Below are 26,245 nucleotides of genomic sequence, written 5' to 3'. Positions count from 1 at the left end.
ATGACATAGTTCTGTATTTATATCCATTAATCACTTGGATTTTTGAGAACTGAATTGTAACTGTAAATACATAGCAGCATTTGTTCTAAGGAAGTTGCTTCTTTTTGCATTCATTGCTTTTCTATTATATAATTTATAAAGAATTGTCCTTTTTTCTTCCCCACAGGACACGCATTAGCTGAAAAAGTAGCTTGTACACCTGGAAGAGGAGATACACTGCAATGGCTACATGCTCTCAAACATTTAGAATCAGCATTGAAGCTTTGCAGAGCATCTGCAACAAAAAAAATAGATATGGAAGCTGAACTTCTTTTTCAGATAGGTAAATAAAACCCTGTCTGTACATGATAATTGCCTTCATAGGAAGTGTTATGCATGTGGCCTGTCTTAAAATGGCAGTTTTTTTACTGTAAAAATAGAACAGATATGGATATTTTTCACCCTAACTGCAGATCTCTCCTGTGTTTAGTATCACACCAGCATAGTTCAGGAGGCATTACACAACAAATATTTTCAAAACTGCAGCAGAACTTCTCCCACCTCTGTGTTATCAGGGATCAAAGGCTATAGCCAATGAGATTAAGGACACTGTAGAAAGCCGATTAGCTTCTTTGCATCAGTCTGAACTAAAAAGGATGAGAGGCTCAGAAAGTATTTCTAAATGATTCAACAAAGCCTAAATAATCTTATGTCCCCTCAGATGCTGAGAACCCTGGGTTGTGCTTCCAGTCAGTGTGTAGCACAACACGCAGGTGCTATCTGTGGAAAGGTTGCCTCATTTTGGTCTTTTGAGCTGTTAGAGGATTTTCTCAAAAGAAAACATTTCTATTCATCATTTCTACTGTCAAACAAAATGCATACTCACATAAGAATTCCTTGCTGCACTTTTACAGAAAGGGTAGGTGGTGTAATCACTGGTATTGAGAAGATGCTGCCAACAGGCTCTTCCATTACAGCCAGCTGTCTGTATTTATCCTGCAGCACAGGAGCAGGATACATGGCCCAAAGACCATGAAGTATGTGCAGCACAGGGCAAAACAGAACAAGCCTGTGTGTGTCCATTAACTCTTCTGTGTATGGTGGTGTTCTAGTTAGGATCGCTGCACGTTGGGAGTCATTACCATTCCAAAGATTGATTATTTTAGCTGCCCTGTGAAGTAATTTGCTATACAAGCATTATGCATTGTGTTTTAAACAAACTGGAAAAGATTTTGCATATCAGGAAGAGGATGATGCACTATGTTGTTGAGTTTTCCTGGAGGGAAACACAGGTTGGGTCTTACAGGAGAAAAACAATTTAAAAAAATCTTGCAAATCCACTTTCTATATTTCTTTCTTAGGTAAGGTAGAACGCCAGATAACTGAAGCAGGCAATAACAAGTCATCTCAAGCTGCTGAAACCCTGTTGGAAGCTATAAAACTCAGCCAGCAACATGATCAAAAATTTGAGTAAGAAACTATCTATATAACATTCAAAGTAACTTTAATTACACAAGAGTACAGTTTTTTTGACAGTTTTCTGAGACTTCTGTTATGAAGCATCTTTTGTTTTGGAGAATTTTCTTCTATTGCAGTATAGAAAAGCTACTGTATATTATTTTATTTTTAAAAATGCTGAGAACGTTTAGAAGTATATTTTAGAATATACAAAGTTACAGCTTTCTGTTCAATTTCCAAATTTCTAGCCTCTCTGTCAACACCAGGAACAGAGCAATCAATTAAACAGGGATTTTATTCCTATTTCAGAAGATGAGCTGTGATCTGCCCCCTTCCAGATAATAGAAATTCAGCTTGAAAAGGTTAGCGGCCAGAAACAGTCAGAAGAACAGAGGCAGAGGGAGCATAGGAAATGTGTTTGTAACAGATATCAGGACAGTGACTTTGGCGTTAGTTATCAGCATAGAAGATGCCTGAAGAGCTGAGCCAAGCCAGCCAATAAATTCTGTCAAGCAGCTCTGATACATTGGACTTTAGTTTTTTTTAGTTTCTTGACCAGTCTTAATGAATAATGTGCCATATCTGGTTACGGACAGCGTAAAGGCAGCAATTTACCTTGTTTGTTTGGGTATTCTCTTACTTAAGTTAATGAACCAGAACTCTGAACACAGAAGCAGTAGCATAGTAATAAACCTCTACAAGCAGTCAGCATGATGGAAGATAGTACAGAAATGAACTGTGGTGATGTTCTGCAGGTTTAATTTGCTACGCTGCTATTTAATTTGCTGCTGTCTTTTTACAAGAATGCACAGCAACATCAATGGACCTTGGGCTTCTTATTTTAGAGAACTAGATGTCCTGATCATGCTTATATAAACCCTCTGGTATCGATGGGATTGTTTAATTAAAGTTGTTTCTTGATGTTTCAAATCCTTTTTTGTTCACAAGTCTAGAAAGTTAACTAAATTGTCACAAACTAAGTATAGAACTTGCCATCTTCCTACTTAGTTTGCCCTGTCTTGAACTTTACAGGACTCTTTGTCTTCTGTATTTTGCTTTACACAAGTCATACCAAAGCTGGAATTTGTTGCACTATATAAACAGCCAACTCTGTGCAATAGGTCTCTGTCCAGAATAGTAACTACATTAGCAGGAGGTTGTTGCTATGCTTAGGAAAGCTAATTCATAGGGGAGATCTGGAGACATCTACAGAGCCAGGAGGAATTTGCATTAAAAGGCTGTTAGAAGCCTATAGGGATTAGAAATGCTGGAGAACTTCTCCAGATACAGTGATTTTCAACAGGTCAAGGGAAGTATTTCTGCCCCTCTGCTCCACTCTGGTGAGACCCCACCTTGAGTTCTGTGTCTAGCTCTGGATCCCTCACTACAGGAAAGACATGGACCTGTTGGAGAGGTTCCAGAGAAGGCCACAAAAGTGATCAGAGGGATGGAGCAGCTCTGCTGTGAGGACACACTGAGAGAGCCGGGTTTGTTTAGCCTGGAGAGAAGGCTCCAGAGAGACCTTATTGCAGCCTTTCAGTACTTAAAGGAGGCTTATAGGGAAGATAGGGCCAGACTTTTCAGCAGGGCCTGTAGCAGTAGGGCAAGGGGTAATGGTTTTAAACTAAAAGAGGGGAGATTCAGGCTAGGCCAGAGGAAAAAAAAATTGTTATGAGGGTGGTGAAGCACTTGAACAGGTTGCCCTGAGAGGTGGTAGATGCCCCATTCCTGGAGACATTCCAGGCCAGACTGGATGGGGCTCTGAACAACCTGATCTAGTTGAAGATGTCCCTGCTCATTGCAGGGGGTGGGACTAGATGAGCTTTGAAGGTCACTTCCAACTCAAAACATTCTATGATTCTATGATTTTTGCCTGTTTTATAATACTACTGTAAAAATAACTGAAAGGAGAAGATTGTATAGAGGAGATCAGGAATTTCTGAGCATAGTCTGTCTGAAGATGTAGAGTATTCTGGTAGAGAACTCAGAAAGTTCCTCAACTATGCACAATGAAGACATGAAAGACTGTTTTGGTCACTGCAGGTATTTCTGCTGATTATTGGAAGAGTTTGACTGAAGACCTATATTGAAATTCCGCCACCCATGTTCCAGGGAAACCAGGACAAGGGATATATGCCTTAATTTGAGGAAGGAAGTGAAACCCATAAGATTCTGTACAGAAAGATTATTTCCCTTGCAAAATCAGTTTTCTTACAAAATGTTTGCAATTTATTTATGGTATATTTGTTGCACATAATGCAGATTATATTTGACATACTCTTAAATCAATGTGTTCTTTATTAGGCATACCATAGGGATGTTTTAGACTCACTAAGGCTTTAAAACAGGATCACATGGCTGTCTGAAAGAAGATACACTTTAAGTAGATGGTGAAGTCTGGATGAATGACTTATTTGGTGAGACTGTCTGGCTAGTCTTACGTAAGAGTCATACTGTATCATTGTAATGCTTACTTTGATAGTAACATTGATTGATCTCTGTGTTGTTTCTTACAGGTTAATAAGAAGATCATACCTTGAAATAGCACTATTATATTTGCATTTAGCGAGAAATAATGAGGATGTGTCACAGACAGATAAGATGGTGCCTTCCAAATCAAACGTATGTTTACTGTCTTTTGGGTAGCGGCCTCTTCAAAGCAGAACATTGTGCACCTTGCCAGACTATTACTTACAGTGCCTTATAAATCATGCTGATACTGAAAATCCTACTAGAAAAATCACACAAAGAAATCACATAGTACAGCAGTAGAATTTTATTGTTTGATATTATTTCTCATGTTTATTGCATTGAATGATAACATTTAAAATATTTTTCTGTATAAAATGAGAAGGAACAGAACCAACAGTGTTATCATTTCTGATTATGTACTCATTAAGTTGTGCTTTGCAAAGAAAACATAAGATTTAAACCTGTTTTTTAAGTGCTAATATTTATACTTTACCAGGTTTCCTTTTTTTTCACTACAAATGTGAGCAACAGCATGAAAAATATAAAAGGCTTTAACCACATTAAAGTGGCTAAAAGTCATAGATTCAAAGCATAATGTGTAACATAAAAGAGATAATTAAGATTCCAAAACATGGAAAATTATGGCAAAACTGTATACAGTAGTGACCGTAGTATGATCTGCTCTGAGAAATTTTTTAAAGGAGCAGCCAGTTAGTATGCTCTGGAAATATTTTTCCAATTTTAGCAATTAATTAATGGTTTTACAATCAAAGCTGATTTTTACAACTTGTGAATAAAACAATAATTCTGTAAGAAGGAGGACTATTTTCTATATTTAAAATATATTTTAACATAAAACATTTAGAATCCTCATTATGAACTGATGTATAATTTTAGATCACTCCTGAGGAGGCTCTGAAATCAGAAGGCTACAAAGTACAAGCCTGGATTGCAGTTAGAGCAGCTACACAGGTTGGTGCAATATTCTGAAGAGGTGTCTGTTGTTTTTTTGTTCTGTTTTGTGGTGTTTTTTGTTTGTTGGTTGGTTGGTTGGTTGGTTGCTTTGGTTTGTGGGTTTTTGTGTGTGTCTTTTTTTTTTTTAATTTCATTTTATGCTACTTACACAAGCAAACAAGACAAGAATTAACTTTTCCTGGAATTTCTGGCAAGAGTCTTATTTGAGGAAATTAAAATGGACACTCTCTGAGTAGAGGATTTAATCTCTCATGGACAGATCTGACTCTGTTTACTTCAACTTTGATTCAGTGCAAATAAAACAGCACACTGCCTGATATGTGTGCACTTGTATTTGACATGTGAGTAGACATCAGTGGCATCCACGTGATGATATCTGATTTGAGATCACGTATGTAGTAATTAAGCTGTCAGCAGTAATGATGTATTTAAGTAGATAATGTACCATACATCAGAGAGAAAAAGAATATTTTCCTAACTTTTAAAAATATCATATGTTGAGTAATTAATTTTTTGTCATCACCTTGATACTGTCAGATTTTAAACCCTATATAAATATTGTAGTGAACTGGTTCAGAATAAAATAAATATTATTTTTAGGTCAGTGAGGCTGTCCTTGCTTCTAAGCTATTAATCGGAATGAAGAGTGTTAAAGAACACAGCATGAAGGATGCAGTGCAACAGAAAATCCCAGAATTTGCTTCCATGGATCTTCTTGCTTCATACAGAGATTTCTTATCTGGTATTCCTTTATATCTAGTAATGTTAGAATATTAAATAAGTAGTAATACTTAAGTAATACATTTAATATCTGATTTTCATTTATGAAAAATTTTTAGTCACTTTTGGAAAGTAAAAGCAAAATCCTCCTCTTGCATAGCAGTACAAAACATTGAGTAGACCTAATGGATCTTTAAATATCAGCCTGTGCATGTGTTCAATAGGTTAAGAAAAACTGCATTGTTTGCATATTGGGGCTCAGAAAGACAGAGTGCACATGCTGCCATACTTTTAGAAGAAGAGATGGGCCTTTGTTACAGGACTTCCCCAGACTTCTAGAGTAGGTCTTGACCCCCCTATCAGTCATGACTGCTTTTTTTTTTCCAAACACTGATTTAGACCAGATTTTTTCCCCTAGGTATATTAGCTTTTCCTTGAAGATTTCCAGTTTTTCTTTTGATTTTGTAAAGACATGTCAGCGTTGAATAGCTTGTCTCTCTCTGCCCTTCTCCCTCCCAAAAAAAACCCAAACAACCCAAACATGAAAACAAACAGACCTTGGAAACTCTTACATATCTGCCTGGGTGCTGTATTCTAAAAGTCAAAGTCAGTATAATAATAATAATAATTAAAAAAAATCACTGTCCAGTCCAATGGATTATCATTTAGAAGTGCTTCCATTAGCTTGGTAGAACTTTGCCTTTGCCTGGTTTATTTAAAACTTCTGCAGTAATTTTATAGTTAATGGAGTTGACGAAAGGGAAGTTTTTGATTAAAAAAAACCCCAGTAACACTAGGATTTCTGGGATGATGGTTGCCAGATGTTATATAAACACTACGGCAAAATACATGTATTTATTTTTAAACTGGGAACTATTAATTTAGTGATAAAATTTTGATTCAGTGGCTTAATTTCGATCATCCCAAGTGACTGACAAAGATTGAATTGTTCTGCCTGATAGTTGCTGGCAAAGCTGAGCAATGTCCGCTTACTCTACAGTGTTTAAACATATGTGTTTTGATTGGTTTATGAAAACAAATGTTGTATGCTAAGACTTTCCATCAATCTGATTGTTTTGTACTAGCTCCATTTGCCTATAATTACAGATCATTTTTTCTTTTAGCAAATGCAGCAGGTGTTTCTCCTGATAGTTCTGTTAGGCAATACAAAGAAGAACAGAAAATGTAGGAAAGCAATACTAGGCCAAAAAATATAAAGGTAAACTGAAATGGAAATGATCAGCACAGCATGCTAAATATTTTCTGTAAAACCATTAGTGAAACACATTGTTTAAGTTTAATCTATAAACAATGTGACCATTTTAACTAAATTCTCTTTTCACAATTGACAGTGAAATATCAGGAATAATGGAGACATTCAGATTTTGTAGAAGGACGCATAATTCTTTTCTGGAAGTTCACTATTAGGAATTACTGTAACATAATGCTTTTTCAATTCAGGATGAGAAACAGCAGAAGAATTTGAGAGAGCCATGTCCTAATACAGTGAAAAAAATTACTGAGTATAAGCAGTGATATAGTGATAACTGTACTGCTACTTTTTTCCCTCTTTTTGCATAAATATAACCTTTAGGCAGCACTAAAAAAACCCATTGTTTTAGTCTATAGTCAAGAATCAAGTTAATTGATAACATGCTTAATATCTAAAAGGGACTGCATTGAAACTAATGCTAAACATTTCAGAGTACCTAACTCTGAGGAGTCCAGGTCAACTTAACTGAGAAGTTCAACTGCTGTAGTTATGACTGATGACTCCTAGTATTGTTTCCGTTCTGTAAAAATCTGCTATTGAACAATTTATAGAAATAATGGCTTTATATTTAGATTCAGAGAGAGTGCACGAGCACCTTGCTCTCTCATCCTTTTAGCTTCTTGTAAAGATCAGTCAGATTCCTGGCCATGATCCGAGAAATATTTTCTTTACTAGTGCAACTAATACTAAAGCAGAATAGAAACAATTTTCCCCTTATGAAAAACATAACCAGGTTCACAAGTTACTCTTTTAGTTACATATTAGTCAATTCCAACATAATGCAGAAATAGCTTTTGAATTGCAGCCATTCACTTAATGTGTATTGTTGAACTGTTATTGGATTTGCAGATGGAGACAATGTTGTCTCTGATAGTCCCGAAGCATCTTCTACTGAAAACAAACAAATCATGCAAGATGAGCAGAGCCAAAGTGAAGGAACAGAAAGTCTTGCCACCAAGGCCAGCCAGAAGAAAGAGGCAATAACTTGGGTTCACTTAATTCACTACCACGGTTATTTAAAAAGACTTTATAACATGAGCTTTCTATTTGGTATGATTTTTTAGTTCCTTCTAGAAAACTGCCATGGGTGAGATACTGTTTTTGGGGGCCAACAGTGTCAAATTCGAAGGCCATCATCTGAGACAGTCTCATTTTGAATTCCTTTAAATCGTATAAATGTGAAATAATCTTCACTGAAATCAAGATTTATGTCAGTTTACAAGTGTTGTAAGGGCAGATGTTATTACCTTTATTTCATAATTATTCATAAGCCTTCATGATACCAGGAAAAGTATGCCTCAAAACTTAATTGCTATTACTATATCTGAAGCATTTTTAAAAATTCATAATCTAGATTTGTTTTTAGTTATAGATACATCAACCTTAAGTCACATCTGTTCAGTTTGACGGCCTGTTTGTGAGAACTGAGCGTAGTGTTAAGTGGGAAGGCTGAGCATTATTGAATGTGTTTTGACTAAAGCACAGGATGTTATCTACATGCTTGGTTTATTTCACTGTAAACAAAAGATGGTAATAGATAGGACCTTTCAAACAGTAAGAATCCATTAATTTCAGGGCCCTGATACTATGAATCAGTATCATATAGCCAGCTGCTGGACATACAAGTGACAACCTGATAGGTGACAGTAGAACTAGATTGTATATATAGGTGCTGCTTAGAGTGAAACTTAGCTACCCTGCACCAAATGAAAGCATTCTACCTCACAACACAACTGTAAGGACAGTAAAGTATCTACAAGTAGGTGTCAAAATGTACATGAATATCTCAGCTGTAGTTACTACTGATAGAGTCTAGGGAGTGACTCAGATGATCAGCCACCAGCTGTCTAAACTAGCGTCTTAAGAGCCTGTAGAGCTTCTTTTGACTGTGTGGAATAAATATCTGTTTATTCTAGTGTGTGCTTAGGTACCTTGTGAACATACTGATGCTTACACATCTAGACTGAAGTACGTAAACCTTGAAACTGCACCTCCATTTTATGCTATTTTATCGTGTCTAGACAGAGCTTGTTTCCTTATCAGATCTCCAGTGAAAAATTGCAATACAAATACCATAACCTAGTAATATTTAAGGACATATTTTACTGTATTTTAAAAATTTAGTAGCTGTAGAAACCTTACTTTTCAATAGCACGTGATGATGTAATTAAAATCTCTTTTCCAAGATGCCCCTAACTCAGGACCTGGATCATATTCTGCAAGAACTGGACACCTTAGTTCTGTTTTTGACACAGGGATTGTTCTACGCATAGCAGAAATGCATTCCTTTCTTAAAAAACATTTGTTTGAATATTCAACGTGTTGTCTTGAGAATTTCCCAGAAGAGCTACGTGATGTAGAATTGCTGCATAGTAGGCCAACTGATTCTCCAAAGGTACTTGTTTTTTTACTGATGTTTCAAAAATATGTATTCTACTTGCATTTTGCTCAGATTCTTGCTAGTTCCAATAGTGATATTTCTGAGAGAGCTATAGAAGAATTGAATTCATTATGCAGAAGATCAGTGCAAAACCAAAATCCTGTGCAAGCAGTGAAGGACGTAGTTAAAAAATGCTAATAACCTTGTGTTATTCATTCCTGCAAAAATGATCTCTATCCCATGCCCAGTGTATTTAGACCCTAGAAGATTAAGCAGAAGATTTCATTATTAGTTAAGTTGGCTGTGTTATTTGGTAGGACTGAGGCTTTTAGTCTTGCAGATCTCCAAGTTTCATATCAAAAATGTCCTGGTATTTGCTTTGTAATTTGTGTACAATCCTCTATATTGTTAATTTGGTCTATAATAAAAATACGATTTTCAAGAAATATGTAATTTGTATTTTCTCAAAATTTACTGAAGACCTTGCTTGCCAGTTTTTTTCACTGATTATCAGCTGGCAAGAAAATCAATCTTTTCAGATTTCTGGCTGGCAAACAGCCTATTTGAGCTTTCAAATGTCGGCAGCTCAGATTACATTACTCCGATAAATCTTGCATTGGCATTCTGGAGTCTGTGCTGACTGTGGGACTTGTATTGAATATTGAGTGGTAAAAGTCTTTGAAGATACAATGTAAAAATAATTGTCTTCAAAGTTTCTCCATCACACTTCTTTTATTAATTATTATTCTAATACTAAAAAATTTAAATGACACGTTTCTTTGTATTACCTCTGTTGTTTAGTTTTTACCTGTTGTGTTCAGTATTAGATAGAGGTGAGGGAGCCTTGAGGATTGAGAATTTGTTATCTTATGGAAATGAATTAAAATAATTTTGTGAAAGTAACTCTTCTGGAGTTGGTGAACTTTCTGCAGTGTTGGACAGCATATCATTACTCATTTCCCAACAAAGAGCTGACTGTGCCACTGAATAAATTGTAAATATATGGTACGTGACATTTATAACAGCCATCATATATCAAAAATTATTTTACTCTGTCTGCTCTTCTTTTGACATAATTAGTATTACACTGTCCTAGAATAATAAGCTTCAGAGCTCACTGTCATGTTCGTGACAGGTGCAAGCTGCATAATCATGTGTTAGCTTCAGTGTTGTAGACAGCTAACAAGCATAAAGCTCTTACTTTTTTAATTCTAAGCTTCATTGATTTTTATCACAATATTTTTAGAAGCTTTAACTATTCAGAAGGCTGTATAAGTTATTTTAAAAATGTTATTGTAATTTGATACTGGGATTCTTAACAATACAAATAGATATCATTTTTGAGAGAATGATTTTTGTGTACAAGGTTGTTTTGCTTACATGTGTCTTTGTAATTCTATTTTTGACTCTTGAAGTTTTTTTCAGCTCTGCTGAACAAAGAATCCAAATTACATTAAGAAGGCTATAATTAAAATTCTGTGCCCTGTTACATTTTGCACGCTTGTTTTTTATGCCACTCCATGATAGTATGTAGGACTGGAAACAACTAAAACAGTTTTTTGTTTCAGGCTTTTGAGAAAGTTTAATAGATAAATATTTATATCTGTAATTCAGTAGCCTTCTTCTTTGACAAGACCCGTTGTAATTCCTTCATCAAAAAGATTCAATATGATGTAAATAAAAGATGCAGTTCAGTAAAAAAGAAAATATACCACATGTTTTAGGAAGAAATATATATTGTAAAATGGACTTTCAGAGCTCTAGTTCAGGGGCATGGGTGTTCGTGCTCTGGCAGGGGGATTGGACTAGATGATCTTTCGAGGTCCCTTCCAATCCTTAACATTCTGTGATTCTGTGTGATTCTGTTCCCACTCCCATATATGTGTTTTCTTATAATTTTGTTCCCTTCTTGTGCCAGCAAGATAGTGGGTGATTCATTGCCAACACTAAAGTCTAAGATTGCGAATGCAGAAGATCCTTGTAGGTGGGTGATCCATGCACAAACATCTCATTGCATTGTGGGTTATGGCCACCGTTACCACTGCCTTAGTGTTTAGAGTCCAGGTGGTACAGATCATGTCCACTTAACTGTCCCATGCCATACTGAAGGCATATCCATGTGCTCAAATGCATGACTTCAGCATGCATGACTTCATCTTTATCTTCACTTCTACTATATTTTGATGTGAGATGGGAATGGGCTTTATGAAGTTAGATTATGTCACTGTGAAAAATCCATCTTCTGCTCACCTGGATTTACTGTGTTGTATCGGTCATGAGCTGTGTTGTCTGAAAATAAAGTGGGTAAAATTCTCCATATTTGTTTTTTCAGCAATGAGCATTCAAAACTAAAAATGAACTAACTGCCCAGCCAGATGTTTTCAATGTTCACATTTTGGAATCAATGATGGAGACACTAACAACCTTTTTAAATAGCTTCAGCGTTGCCCCCAAATGTTACTGTTTGGTCTCTTCTGTTCTTTCCAGGTCTGTATAACACTTTAAAAAGTAGAAATGGCATGGTGCTGTTCAGCCTTTAAATAAAATATTTTACAATTTTAAAAAAAGCTTTTATTCATTAATGTATGTTGGTTGGCAGTATTCCTCCATCGCCTCCCTGGTAGATGATGGCCAAACAGTAACTATTTGATAAATAGCCTGCTAATGTTCCACATACATTGTACTAAATACGACATAGGACAAATCGTCACAAATTAAGTGACTGAATTTTCAGTAGTTATCACCCTTAGTTAGTTGCACAGTTAATGAGAAAACAAATAGGTAAAAATAAATAAAGCATTAATCTACCATTCAGGTTACTATTTTAATTATCAATATGTATAGCCAACTAATTACTTTTTCAGCGCTAAATTTTGTATTGTTAGCATGTCAAATAGTATCTTTTAGCAAAAAACGTAATGCCATAAGGAAGATAAGTCAAAGGTAACAATCTTTTTTACTGTAGGTGTCTGTAAGTCAGCCCAGAGGTCCTTTGCACTACCTCTAGAAATGTCTCACCATGTGAACTTTAAAAAGCCTTAACTTGGTAAAATGGACACCTTTTAAAATTACCCATTTATCTAAATAAGTGTATATTTGTGCAGGAGTGAAAGTCACAGCAATTTTAGTACACAGTAGATTGTAACAGATTTTGCATGGTACAGTAGAAAAAATACAATTTAAAATTTTCTTTTGTGTTTCAGATGTCTCTTGAAATTACTGGTACTACACCAAAGATGTCATGTATGAGAAGAGCTTCTCCAGTTTCTGTCACTGTAGAAGCAGATAGGCAGATGGAGAACAGGGCAGCAAATGCTTCAAATAAGGAAATCAACATTCAGTGGTACCTTCCTTCTCTGGCAGGGCCATCAAACAATTCAGAGACTAAGGTATAACTACACCAAAGCAGTTCCTTAGGTATTGGAACAAATGAAGTCTCATTTCCAATGAATATTTGTGTTGAGACTGATCAGCTTTTCAATTGATTTATATTATACATATGCCAACTGGCACACTGGACAGCAGGGACCTATAGATTTACTCTGCTGCAAACCTGCTATGCAGGACAAACAGAATTCCTTTACAATTTTTTGGTGGCAGGCCAATGAAAGACTATGTTGACCACATAGAGCTTCCAGGCCATGTTGTATTAACACCTTTTGCAGGTCCTTGATGTCTTTAAGACCTCACTCTGTTAAGTTTGGTCAGAGCTGACCAATACATTCAAACAATACAGTTTAGTGGGAGGCTGTTGGAAAAGCAAAGATACACATATACAGGGAAAACTGGATTTTGTAAACCTCATTTCCCTAAGAAATCAGACTAAATGTGAAAGATGAAGGAGGCTGGAGGGTTGTGGGAAAGCAAGAGACTAGGACATGGAATTTGCTTTATTTTTAAACAAAGAGAACAGCATGTAAGTAAAATTTCTGCTACCGCAATAGAAATCCAGGATCTCCAAACTTTCTGGCATAGCAGATCAGTGTCAAATTTTCTACTAGACCCTTTTCATCTCTGTTGGTAAGCTGATAGAAGCCCTGTGAAGTTAGTGCAAATAATGTACTTTTCAATACAGCTTTGCAGGTTACTTTGGTATGACCTTACAGATCATGAGAAATCCAGAAAAAGAGAGATCTTGAAAATATATGAATGCCATATTCTTGACATTCTCCACAGCTACCACTAGGAAGCATATTTTAGATCATAATAGCAAATCAAATCAGTGAAAGATGCGAACATTCTATTTCATTTCCTTCTGCTCTTATATTGATACAGTTTTATTAGATGGTGAGTTAGGTGCACTTCATGGATTTAAACCTAGTATGATGCCAGCTGTATAGCAAATATAACTAATTACAAAGGGCCTTTGGAAATTCAGTAAAAGCTATCTGTTCAGCCTACCTGAAGTTGGAACTTTGGACATGAACATAAATGGGATCGATTGACCAGGATCATGACATGACTGGGATTTTGGTGGTGACTCCATAGGTCAATTTTCAAACCCACATAAATGATATCAATAATTAAATTGTTTTAACAACTGTAAAAACTGAGTAGAGTACAAATTCATTTGAAGTGACATTCCTCCCTTTTTTGAAAACCAGTTATTGAAGTCTTCATCAGTACACTGTATTTCATAGTTATTATAATCTAGTATCACTAAAATAGCTCAGGTCTACTATATCATACTACATTATAGCTCACCTATTCCATCTCTTTTACAGGTTTTGCTGCTTTATGCTTATAATACTAAGCCCATCAAGATCAGTAACATTAAGATTTTCAGTTCAATGTCTATGTTTTCAGGCCACTTGTGGATTCCATTGGCTAGGTAAATAATCACTGACTTCATCACGTTATTTCATGCTATATTAAAGATCAGTCAACCATTTAGGATGGGAAGAAATAAAGTACAAAATATCAAAGAGCTGCAAGTCTTTGAAAGCATATATTTTCTCTTTTGAGAGATTTTTCACTATAAAAACTGTAAGATGCTGTACACAGCGTTGAACCCATCCAATCATAAGCCTTTTTAGTATATTAGCATTTTAGTTTTGATTCTAAAAGAACCGAGTAACACATGCTAATTATATTACACTGGCATAGCAATGTAACAAAACACTAGCAAATCTAAGCAGCAGTCCCAGCAATTAATTCACATTCTCTCACTGGATCAGCTGCTTTCTCATCCCATATTACAACTCTGAGCATGCAAGAATTCTTCTCAGGTATAGCCCCAGACTCAGCCCTTCATTTTACATCCTATGGTGGTTTTCATTACTCCCTCCTTGTCATTCATCTGGCCCCAGAATTTTTGGAACTGCTGAGCAGGTGGAGGGGGAGAATAAGAGTCCAAGAAGAGCTGCAGCCCTTGCCACCCAGTTTGTCAGCCCACCCAGTGCTGGTTGGATGAGAAAACCTTTTCTTAGAGAGGCGTACTTTAAATACTTACAATTTTTAAGGCAAAATGCTAATGCATCCCATATTTCCACTTCCTTTAACGGAAAACTTATTTTGTAACATTATGAGATCAGTCTTGAAATGAAAGAAAATGTAGAACCTAATCAATATGTAATAAAAGCTACGTCAGTTTAATTATAACCTTGAAACAGCAAATATTGTTGCTTTATAACGGCAATAATGAAAAATCTTGTATTATTTCAGAATTATTTCTTTACGGGAGGAATTATCTAATCTAAAGCAGCAAGTTGAAATGTTGATGCAAAATTCTAAAAGCTTGTCTTCAGCTTCAGAACCTATGAGTTTTCTTGGACAAAGTGAAACTTCGAAAATAATTCCGTCAAAAAAACCCAAAATGAATGCTGCAAAAGTGCATCTTGATGAAAAAACAGAAGTAAGTGAGAACAGTTCTGCTCTTAAATATGTCTGACAGTCTTTTATTTAATATGTCTGTTTTGTGGAAATAAATGACAGGTAACTTAGAAGGCAGACATAAAAGATTAAACTTCCCTCATCCATTTCAAGAAATGTTGAAATATTTTCACTTTCCATTTAATATTTAACTTTTTCTTTTCCTTATTACTGCTTGTCACTTTACAAAAATATCTGGCATCTTCAACCTTCCACCTGAAAATAAAGGCTACATCTTTAGGTACATCATTTGAAAATTGATGCCTGGCACAGCATCAAATTAGCATGGCAATCAACCCAAAAGTGCTTTTTAAAAATCAGTCGCACATCTTCAATGCAAAATGGGCAGTGATGGTTTCTGAAATAAGAACCTTCTAATAACATTATTGAGAAAGGACTAAAGCTGGCAGTGAATTTATTTTCATTTTCTCTACGCCACCTTCCTCTTTTCTTTTTATTAGCAAGGCTGAATATGGTCCACAACCAAATGACTCCCCTCATATACACACACAAAAGAGGTGATTTCAGAATTTTCCATGTGGGCTGTTTGAGATAATGTCATTGGAACAGAACATTGCCACAGCATAACTGCTGCTTGATAAATGCCAAGGCAAAATAGACGTTTATGTTCAAAGTGGGAGACATTTATCATGTGACAGGATTCTCTTTATATCTATTATATGAAATGATTAATGATGTAGAGGCTGTCATTTTGTCTGATGGATGCTGTGAAACAGTGACAATTGTGCACTGTGCCATTATTACGAGGCTGTATTTTGACCAGCTTGGAGAACAAATGATGTTTTGGCCAATCAGTGTGTTTGGGAGGGTAGACAGAGCTGTCCTTTAGTGGGTGTTTCTGATTACCTGAAGGGTTTTGTTCAGACTTTCATTAATATATCTCAGTAATTGGAAAAACAATGTTTAGAATACTAATCAGATTAACATGCCATGCATTATACATGTATAAATATCATCTTGTCAGAGTGTTTGTTTAGAACATCTTCAGTAAACACATAGCAGAAGAATGCTCACTCGCTGGGTTTAACACCTGAGCCAGGGGGAATTTTGTCTCAGTAGAAACTCCAAGGTTTGGGCACTTGTGTTTGTACAGCAAACACAACTATTTGTGTTGCTGAAAATTTATATTAATCAGCTAAGGTTTGTTTTGCTGTGAATTCAACTAGAATAGCCTAAAACTTGATTGTTCTGAAAAATTCGGTAAAGTCAAGCCATCTGTTAGCTTATCAGAGGAGACTGATAGTATAGCATTTGTTTTTTCTTGTTTTATACCATTAGGAAATGGCTAAAAGGTGTTTATCTGAAGTCAAAGCACTGCTGTCGTCTGTTCCAGCCCTGTCCTTGCCATTAACTGAGGTATGCTATTCTCATTAATAAGAAAAATCTGTTTTCTAAAATAAAAATGTTGTTCAGTTAAACTGAAACATGGATTATACCATTAAGTATCTTCCCATTTTTTTGTCATACATTTTTTGCACTTTTGGTTGGGGATTTATTTTTTCCTCTTTACAAACAAAATACCAGCGTGCATGATTACAAACTGTGAACATCTTTACTGTTGATGAACGTAATCTTTTTATACATACAAAAATGTATTAAAAATGAATCTCACCCACAATAGGTTCATCTGGTTTCTCTACTATTCTCTGGTCATTGTTTACACAGACTCCAGTGAATTTCCATGATGCAGTTGCCAAACACAATTTCCTTCCATCTCTGTGTTTTCACAGTTATTCAGACTTTCCTCCTATTTTCTTTAGTTCTCTCTGCCTTGCCCATGACATGTCCTTAAGGTCAACATGCCACTTTTTTGTCTATGCTGTTGTATTCATCTTGCTACCCAGTCGCAGTTGGTATCCCAGAGACAATGGGAACTGGCTCACAGTGGACAGCAGAACTGTGCAGTGTTCTCAGCCAACCTAGGGAGATCAGGAGAGGACCACAGCTGCCAGAATCACAGAATGGTTGGGGCTGGAAGAGACCTCTGGAGTTATCTAGTCCAATGCCCCTTGCAGATACCAGGTTTCAAGGAACTCCAAGAAACTCCTACTAATGCTCAAATATCTTGCCTGTAATTGTTCACAATAGAATGATAATAGACAAGGCATCCACTGTACTCTTCTTTTCCAGTCAGGTAGCTCTTCCTACCAGAAAAGAATTCCAAGTTTTATCTGGGAACAGTTCAGCTAGTGGCCTATTACAGAAGAAAGAATCTGTAATGCTGTCCAGTGCATCTTGCGGTCTGGTACCTGGGAGTATCTACCTCCCTCTTATACATATTGCACCATTCTTGCCAGCTGCAAGTGTCCCCCACAGGACTCCCAGACCTTCGTATCACTCAGTCAGGCTTTATCAAGGCATCAAAATACATAGCCATTCATTTTGCAATGCAATACTTTCCACAGTCCCACTGAAATATCTTCCATGGAGAGAGGATTATGAGATACCCAGGGAAAGGTACAGCTGAGCTTCCTTAGAATTACATGGACCTCCTGGACCTCTTTTAAATTCTTATGCATCCCTCCTCACTTTGCCTGCTTCTTTTTTTGGGTCTATGATGAAAGTGAGGGAGCAGATTTAGTGATGTCCTTCCTGTAAGAATGTGATGTTAACTGCTCTGTTTTATTCTGCTTAAATGCCACAACAAGCTAAAATGTTTCAACAGGTGGAACAAAGGGCTTTTCATCACAAAGTTTCAGATAGAGGCTTCAAACTAAGGTCCTATTAGATAAGGAAGATTTGGTTAAGTGAGTGAAGCCTAATCCTTCAAGATGCTGAGTATCTTCATTCTTCTCTGAAGGAAACAGAACTTGTAGAGTGCTCCGCACTTTTTTATTTATGGGTAGTATTTCCAAACTTTCAAATAAGTGGTGTGTGTGCACTACCCAGTCTTCTTGGCTAGAGGCGGAAAGCTCAGAGTTGGATGATGTATACTGCAGGGTAGTACATTCCCTTTGTTTTCAAGAATGCAGGAGAAGACATCAGATACGTTGCTTACATGTAGTTTTAGATCATTTTTCTGCACAACACACTTTTTGTTGCTGTTCTTCTTGTGAATTAATTGGACAAAGTAATTTCTAATTTGTGGTATTTGTTTTCTCATTCTCTGAGCTGTCACACTTTAACTGCTGTCATCTTTCCTGCTTCTCTTCTTTGATTCTCTTTTTTTCTGTTTGTATGTCTCATGGTGCTTTTGATTCAGCACTGAATTATATTTCTAAGTAGAAAAGGTGCATTTTTATTGAATTATTCATTTACAATTATTTGACTGTTCACGTGTTAAGAATAAAAATTGATCAGCTGGCTTGTTTTTAAATCTGTTTAATGAATAGCTATGTTCTTGAGGGAGATAATGAGGCATCGTGTTTGGGAGTTCCAATCTTGAATGTTAAAAGTAAATTTATAAATAAAATGATGCATTAAAAACTAACCTCCCTACAGAGCCTGTTCCAAACTTTTCTTCCTCTCCTTTTTTTTTCTTAATATCTAAATCGGCTAAATAGTTCTTCTCCATGTCCAATGGACATACAAACCAGTTTATCACTGTCCTCTGTTTCACCTTTCATGGGGAGTTCAAGACTTTCAGCTTCTCATCTTAGGAAAAGTCTTCTGAGTTACTATTTGTTCTTGCTGCTCTTGTCTGAAATCTTCACTTTGCCTACAGATGATCAGAAGAAACTTTGTGAGCAAGACTGTTCACAGAAATTTCCTCCTCTTAATCCTGTTTTACTGGTTTCCTGCAAGAGATGTCATTAACCACAGGTTTATACTTAGGCAATGAATATTTCTAACTTATTCATTGGTTGTAGGTCAGAAATATGGCTTTAACATGGAACTATTTGTATAAATGTACTTTTTGATACACGTAAGCTTAGTAAAGTGTGATTTTTTTTCCCTTTTTAATTTTTTTTCAGATCCCATTTGATGTTACTTTGCAATCAATAGCAAGTTTGGAAGATATGTTTGATCCTGCTAATGGATGCATAATAACTGAAGAAAGTCTTTTCAATTGGATCGTTTCTCTGTTTCACTAAATTCTATTTTTACAACAACTTATTCAGTTGCTGGATGCTATAGATTTAGATGTAAGTGCTGGTGTTAATGTAACAGCCTCATTATTCACACCAGGATTTGGCTCCTAATGTGTTTTCTAATCTTCATGTTTAGCTTTTTCTAATTATTTAGAAATTAATAGTTTTTAAAATGAAAATACATTTTTAGGAATTAAAAGTATTAGAAGTAGTTTCTTAATAAGAGGATTAGAAATTTGATTTATTCAGTCACCTATAATTGAGTTTGTTGGAGGTTTTCTAGCTTTTCAATAAGTTTTTATTGTTTAGAAAAGCTGAATAGGCTTGTCGCCTTCTACCATCTGCTAATAAATACTGAAGTTTTATTCTCATCATCAATTTTTTAATTACTTTTGCAGTTCTCAAGAGTTGGTTTTATTTTTGAGAATTTTACAAACATCACTGAGTTTGTTCTTTTACACTTCTATTTGGAAACTCACCTATCAGACTTTTCTATGTTTTGTTAAAGAAAAACACATCAGAGGATGTAGAGGGTAAAAATGATTGTTCAGGTGTCTCCATAATTTCAAAGCGTTTGTCTGAAAAAAGAGCCAGTTTAAAAAATAAAATAGGACTGTATAGAACATTTTTGGACATCATTCTCAAATGCTAACAAACCCTCTGTTTCTGTTGTCAATGTTGTAAATCTTATTTTAAAGTGCTGAAGAAACCCTAGGGAGTCCTATCAACAGCCACCTGAGGAAATACTCTTGTCCAGTGTCAGAGATGGGGAGTTTGGCAGGAAAAAGTGAGTTAATTGAACAAGGCTGCACAGGAGAGTGCAGTATGATCCACAACAGAGTTCATGGCCCTTTGGTTTTGCTCACACCAGAAGGCCAAGTTCCTCTTTGCTAGTTACAATAATTTGTTTGCAACAAACAGCAAAAAAAGCAAAAAACCCAGGCTGTTTGGGCAGGAGTCCTGTGAGACTTGTCCTGTCACAAGCAATGCTTTTATGTAGCTGTGAAAATTTAGGACTGTTACCATTCCTGAGTTCAGCTTCTGTGAAAATGAAACAATTGGTTTGAAATGCCAGCCCTTTTTGCCTCAGTCAGGCTCTCACTGTGGTGTAGCCCAGTGATAAAACAATAAAATATCTTGAGCTGTTTGGACATTGCAGATTTACCTCGGCTTGTGCTTTTCAGAGAAATGTTATCTGGTTTACCAGTGAAGTTTTTTATACGGGGGCAGAGAGAGAGAGAGAGAGGGAAAAGACTGAGTATAGTGAGTATCTTAAATGTGATCAGTAACAGGAACAAAAGGGGTTTGGTTCTCTACCATATTTCATTCCTAGAAAAGAAAGAAGACTGGATGTATTTGTGTTATGTGTAGCTATTAAGTTGTGTTATTTTTATTTTGTGTAGCCTTTCCTGGAAAGCTGTAGGTAGTAGGAAAATCGGGAGGATTATGATACAATGATAAAACCAAAGTAAACACTTAGTAATTGATAGGGAAGGTATTTTTGCAAGACAATTTTAAAACTGAGTTAGAATCGGTATTTAACTGTGCCGCCTAACAGGCAGTTTAGAGGAGATATTCTTTAGCGTTATTCTTTCAATTAAAAGAATTTCTTGTTCTGCGGTTCTTCAAAAAGCAGGAAAGATAAAAAATGGCATTACTCATTTTTCTTTTCCAAGGAACAAGTAGAAAATTGTAGCTTTTTGGGAAAAACTATTCAGTCTTTCCTTGTGCTTTGTAAAAAGTATAAAATGTTTCTTATTCTTTTTGGGGTCACCTTGAGGATTATCATAGGACTTTCGTGTAGCTTAATTAGTATTTGTAAAACAACCTAGAGCATCAGGTGAAAATGGAAGTAAAGTTCCATTACAGAAAAGGTGTTTCTTCAGGGCTGTTAGTCTGGACTTTATTCTAATATTCCTATACTTGAAAGAGAAATATTAAATAAAATGCCTTACATATGAATTTAAAATACATCACACTTTCTAAGATATTTTTGTTGAAACAAAAATATTATCTTATCATCTCCATTAACACAGCACAGTAAAATAATAATGCTGAAACGCTGACCTCACTGTATCCATAGCAGCAGATTTTACTCTCATGAACACAGAATTAAGTATTCAATGCAGGTTTCAGAAGAAAACATCAGAGAAAACATTTTTCTTTTTGCATATAATTAAACTCTTTAGTTAAAATCTGTTTGTAAGGAAGAAAGCTCATATCTAAACGTCTGCAGTAATTGCACAGCAAAAAAAACGTATAAAGCTAATTGCAAAGTAAATTGCTTCTTGTTTAATGTATTATAGTAGTTTGGGGTGGTTTTTTCCTTACCACTGAATGCAGACTAAAGCTTTCAATATGTGAGACCAGAATAAATTTGTGTCAGCACCAAGCTCAATTAAGTTTCTATAGAATACTTGTCTGTGTCACTGTCTCCAAAATTAAAAAGGAAGAGGGGAAAGGCACGTTCTTCCTTTTCACAGTCTGGAGCTTAAGGGAGGGCCCTCCTGCCAGGTGAAGGTTTGCTCCATCATCTGCCCCATACAACATTGCTGAAGGGCCACTTACTGCCTTGATAGCTTGGAACCACTGGCACGTTTACCAATTCTTTTCAAATTTTAACTGAAATATCTCTCCATTCCACATCTGTGAAAGGAATGGATAGTGTTTCTCTATCTGATAAGTTGTGGGATGGGGCAGGGAACAGGGAGCAAGCACACACTGTGGGGACAAACTGAAAGGATTCTGAAATGAATGAGATTTTATCTTCAGTGCATCCCCTGGGTGAGGGACAAGAAGGATGCTACAGGGAACTAGCTAAAGAATAGTAAAAAGAGTTGGTTCTATTTTTTAAATATATATATATTTTTTCTTTTCTTTTTTTATTTTTTTTTTTTTAAATTCCTTTGGTGGTGTTGGTTCTGTGAACTGAATGAAGAAAGCATCCAGAGAACAAAGAGAGCTTCTGGTCCTGTAATTAATAACTGTATCATCAAGAATGTGCTATGGCCCAAATTGAAATTGAGCAGGGAGCTTAACACAGACAGCTTGGAATGGGTTTTAAGCTATATTTCTGCCTCAATAGAGATTTGTGTATTCAAGGCATTCACAGGATTTGTCTCATGCCTACAAATATATAGAAACCTGAAATTATTTCTGGTTAAGTTAATTTTATGATGTGCAAATTAGTAATTTCACACAGATTTATTCAGTTGTATGTGACTGTTTTTTGAATTCCACTACTTCAACTCACACTCATTTTTCGTTTGTTCTAAGTATTATATTCATGCAGTTTTTGGATGACATCAACCAAACAAAACAATCCTAGTAATTAGCCTCACTTTTTGCCTCAGTTTCTTTATCTGAACATAACAGTAATCCCATAATCAGTGAGGGACTTGAAGCTTTCTGCATCAACATTTGGAAAATATTTTCAGAACCTTAAATTAGAGACAGGGAATTTAAGTTATTATTCAGTTGGGACACAATGTAAGAGATAGTAATTTGTTTCCAAATAATTTTCAGTGAAATTCAAGAAGAAAGATTTTTTTAAAAGAATAATGATGGAACTAGAATTAATTGTTGGAATTACAGGCTAATATGCTGAACTAATTAAGCCAGCAAAGAGTTCCATTTATGTTTGCCAAAGATGCTCTGTAAGTTAAAGATACTGAGTACATCATCAAATGAGAGAAGTGAAAATATGAAGCATAGGTTAATCTTTAAAACAGAGTGGGTGAAAGGGTCCAGAGGCAAGTGCTGAAGTCAAATATTTACCACTGCAATTTAATTTTCCACTTTGAAACCCCAGAGATAATTAAAATTATTCTCATTTGTCTCCCATGTCAGCATGATTTAAGATTCTACTTAACGTGCAAAGAAAAAAAAAGTACATTTTGAAGCAAAAGACGCAAAAAATCTCAGTGTTGCACAGTAGAAAACCAGAATGTGTTACATAAGAAATCATCACAAGGTGATGGACCTGGCTTTCTAGTCCATCTGGGCAGATCTCAAGACAGCTGTGTGGAAGGTGAAGCTCTGTGAAGAGTCAGTGCACCTTCCAGGCTGGGTTAGCTACTGGCCAGACGTCCAAAATTGGAAAGAACATTTCAGCAACCAACAAAAAATACCAGTGTCCTGGGCAAAGCTCCTTCTGTTTTGGCAGCCATGTGTTCTCACCAACGCCTGGGGGGGCTGGCACCGGAGACTCTGCTGTGGGTTTTCCACGTTAGAGCTGCAAGTGCCTGAAGGGTCTTGTGGCTGCTCTGCGACGTGCGAGCAGAGTGAGGTCTGCGCTTCATGCTTTGTGCCTTGCTTCATTCCCCATCATTGCTTTAAAGAACAATTACAAGCATGAAAAAGTCCAGGTTGTTTTTTTCCCAGTGTCCTGACTGGTCTGATTCCCCAGGAATTCTTACAGCTTATCTTTCAGAACTCAGTGTCACTGCTGCTACGTTGAAAACATTGTTTATGGGCAAAGAGGAAGCCAAAGTATGTTTAAAGCCAAAAATGTATAATTGAAATCTTAGCCTAATCCAATAATAATTATTAATCCAGGTCCAATTCTTATGGGAAAAGAAAGAACACTGTTTGTCTGTCTCAGGTGTGAGGGAACGTTCTCCAGAGTGTGTTTTACAGCCCCTGCACAACTGCTTGGAATGCCATCTTGTGCTGGCGTTTTTCATCCTTTGCACGGACAGCACCACTCTGCTTTCAGAATTGGGCTTCTCGCAGCTGTCCTCTGCTCAAAGATGATACACCAAGATCTCCCAGTGTTTTCTAATAAATACCAAGAAGAAACAGATTCAGTGGCATTTAAAAAGTGCCAATAAAGGTCCTGGAAGCAGGAAAAAATGATTTAACTGGGGGTAAGTCACAGAATGAACCAAAAAGAATGCTGGTCATGTTTATGTGCTCAGCTTCAAGGCTTCAGGGCTTGGAAGGCAGGTATTCACCTGCCTGTCGGTAGACATAGTTACGCTCCACAGTGAGGAGATAAAAGGACAGCGGATATTGTTACGGGAAAGAAAAAGCTTTTGATTTCATGTATTGATGATACACAAATTGCAGTTACAAGCATTGGCCTTAGAAGTGAAAGATGGTTTAAAAGCAAATTAGGACAATAAAGTGGAGAGGGGTTAGAAGGCTTGAAAGAATGCTGTAGATCCCTTAACACTCAGATACCTAAGAATACAGACGACGATATAAAATGTGACTAATGCTTGGTTAATGAGGATGGAGAGGTGCAATAAAGACACCTTCCTCATTGCTGGAGCGGAATAATAATGGCATTTTTTATAACAGTGACATGAGTTTTTTTCTGATTCTGAGTTCACTTATATGGACTAGAAATGACACAAACTTGGAAAATCAAAACTTCATCAGTAAAGTGAACAGGGCATTCCAGATCTATCAGTTCCGAGGGTACACAAGGTAAAGATCCATTTGAAACCAGATTTCCACAGAAACACTTAGTTTTGCTAGTTTCCTTATATAATATCCCTTCAAAGATATTAAAGATATCCCAATCTTTTACTAAATCATTTTCTACTTAGGTTTATAAAGCAGAGACAGTTAAAACAGTATTTATTTTGAAGAAGTCCTAGCTTTTATTTTACCAGATTAAAAATTCAAAAAATCCCTCCTTCTATAAAATTCTTCATGACCAGAAGAACAACTATATTCTAAGTCAAGACACAGATGCAATGATTCTCTGTTACTTGATCCGTTATTGGCAGTAACATGAAGTGTGTAAGGGGGTACAAACAGGTATGTTGTGAACATAATTAAAAATGGACTTGAGCTGACAGGTTCAGATCAGGAACTTCTCTGTCTGGAATGTATTTATTAGTATTGTTATTATCTGACAACAAGATAACCCAGGGAAGAATAAATCATAGAATCACAGAATGTCATGAGTCGGACGGGACCCACAAGGATCATCGAGTCCAACTCCTGTCCCTGCACAGGACAACCCCACAGTTCACACCATGTGTCTGAGGGTGTTGTCCAGTCTCTTCTTGAACACTGTCAGGCTTGGGGCCGTGACACCTCCCTGGGGAGCCTGTTCCAGTGCTCCAGCACCCTCTGGGTGAAGAACCTTTTCCTAATGTTGAACCTAAACCTGCCCTGGCACATCTTCCTGCCATTCCCTCAGGTTTTGTTGTTGGTCGCTACAGAGAAGAGTTCGGCAGCTGCCCCTCCTCCTCCCCTTGTGAGGAAGCTGTAGACCATGATGAAGTCTCCCTTCAGTCTCCTCCAGGCTGAACAAACCAAGTGACTTTAGCCGCTCCTCATACGGCTTCCCCTCCAATAAGGACCGGGGTCGGCTTCGCCGGATGCTTTTTACTCACTGCTGAAAATACGGCCCTTCCTCCAAGTTTCTAACTTAAAGCGCAGCAGATACCAAACGTGGTGCCGCTCAACACGAGCCCGCAGTGGAGAGCAGGGCCCGCTGCCCACTGGCTGGGTCCAGCCTCCCCAGCAGTTTCCAGAGACGGCTCCGTGCTGCGGCCGGGTCAGTGCCTCTCTTCCCCGCTGAAATGACCCCGTCTCCCCAGAGGCTCCAGCCGGGCGGCCCCTCCGCCTGGGCACGGTGACCTATCAGCCCTCCCGGCGCTACAGACCCCCTCAGCCACCCAGGCTCGGGCCGGGCCTCAGGCGGGCCCGCTCGGGATCCCGCCAGGGCGCGGCCTCCGCAGGGGCGCTGCCTGTTTCCCCAGCGGGGGCCCTGGGCTGTGGCCCCTGCGCCAAGCGCTGCCTCTGCCCGCACGGAACGGCGACCTCCCCTTCGCCCCTTCCGGGCCACCGTAGGCGCCGGGGGCCGGGGAGACGCGCGGGGGCTATTGGGATGGGCGGTTAAGTTGGATGCGGCGCGGAAAGTCGGGCCCTGAGGGAGGGCGCGCGGGAGGGCGGCGCTCATTGGCTGGGAGTGCGGACGGACCCCGTAGAGAACCGCGCGCAGGAGCGCCGGAGCCAATCGGGGCGGCCGGCGCCTGTTGCTGGGCCCGATTCCCGAGGAGGCGCCGGGACGGGAGGGGGCTGGGGCTCGGCCCGGGGCCGCCC

The 26,245-nt window shown here is 37.4% G+C and overlaps 1 protein-coding gene across 1 annotated transcript in view; it reads left to right on the top strand.

Annotated features, from left to right (window-relative positions):
- Positions 1–19,266, top strand: part of CFAP54 (cilia and flagella associated protein 54) — a gene marked incomplete at its 5' end in the record, with an annotated part of 114,217 nt that extends 94,951 nt beyond the window's left edge. Inside the window, 11 exon segments of the mRNA XM_080349867.1 lie at positions 167–322; positions 1,341–1,449; positions 3,954–4,059; positions 4,807–4,881; positions 5,485–5,626; positions 9,064–9,272; positions 12,461–12,646; positions 13,982–14,088; positions 14,922–15,111; positions 16,428–16,505; positions 19,064–19,266. Coding sequence (XP_080205993.1) covers positions 167–322; positions 1,341–1,449; positions 3,954–4,059; positions 4,807–4,881; positions 5,485–5,626; positions 9,064–9,272; positions 12,461–12,646; positions 13,982–14,088; positions 14,922–15,111; positions 16,428–16,505; positions 19,064–19,183 — 1,478 coding nt within the window. The 3' untranslated portion in view covers positions 19,184–19,266.
- Positions 19,267–26,245: the final 6,979 nt, after the last annotated feature.

Source organism: Nesoenas mayeri (genome assembly GCF_963082525.1).
Source record: "Nesoenas mayeri genome assembly, chromosome: 1".
Taxonomy (NCBI): Eukaryota; Metazoa; Chordata; class Aves; order Columbiformes; family Columbidae; genus Nesoenas; species Nesoenas mayeri.
The sequence above is the reverse complement of the archived record's forward strand: the minus strand, read 5'-3'. Positions and strand labels throughout refer to the sequence as shown.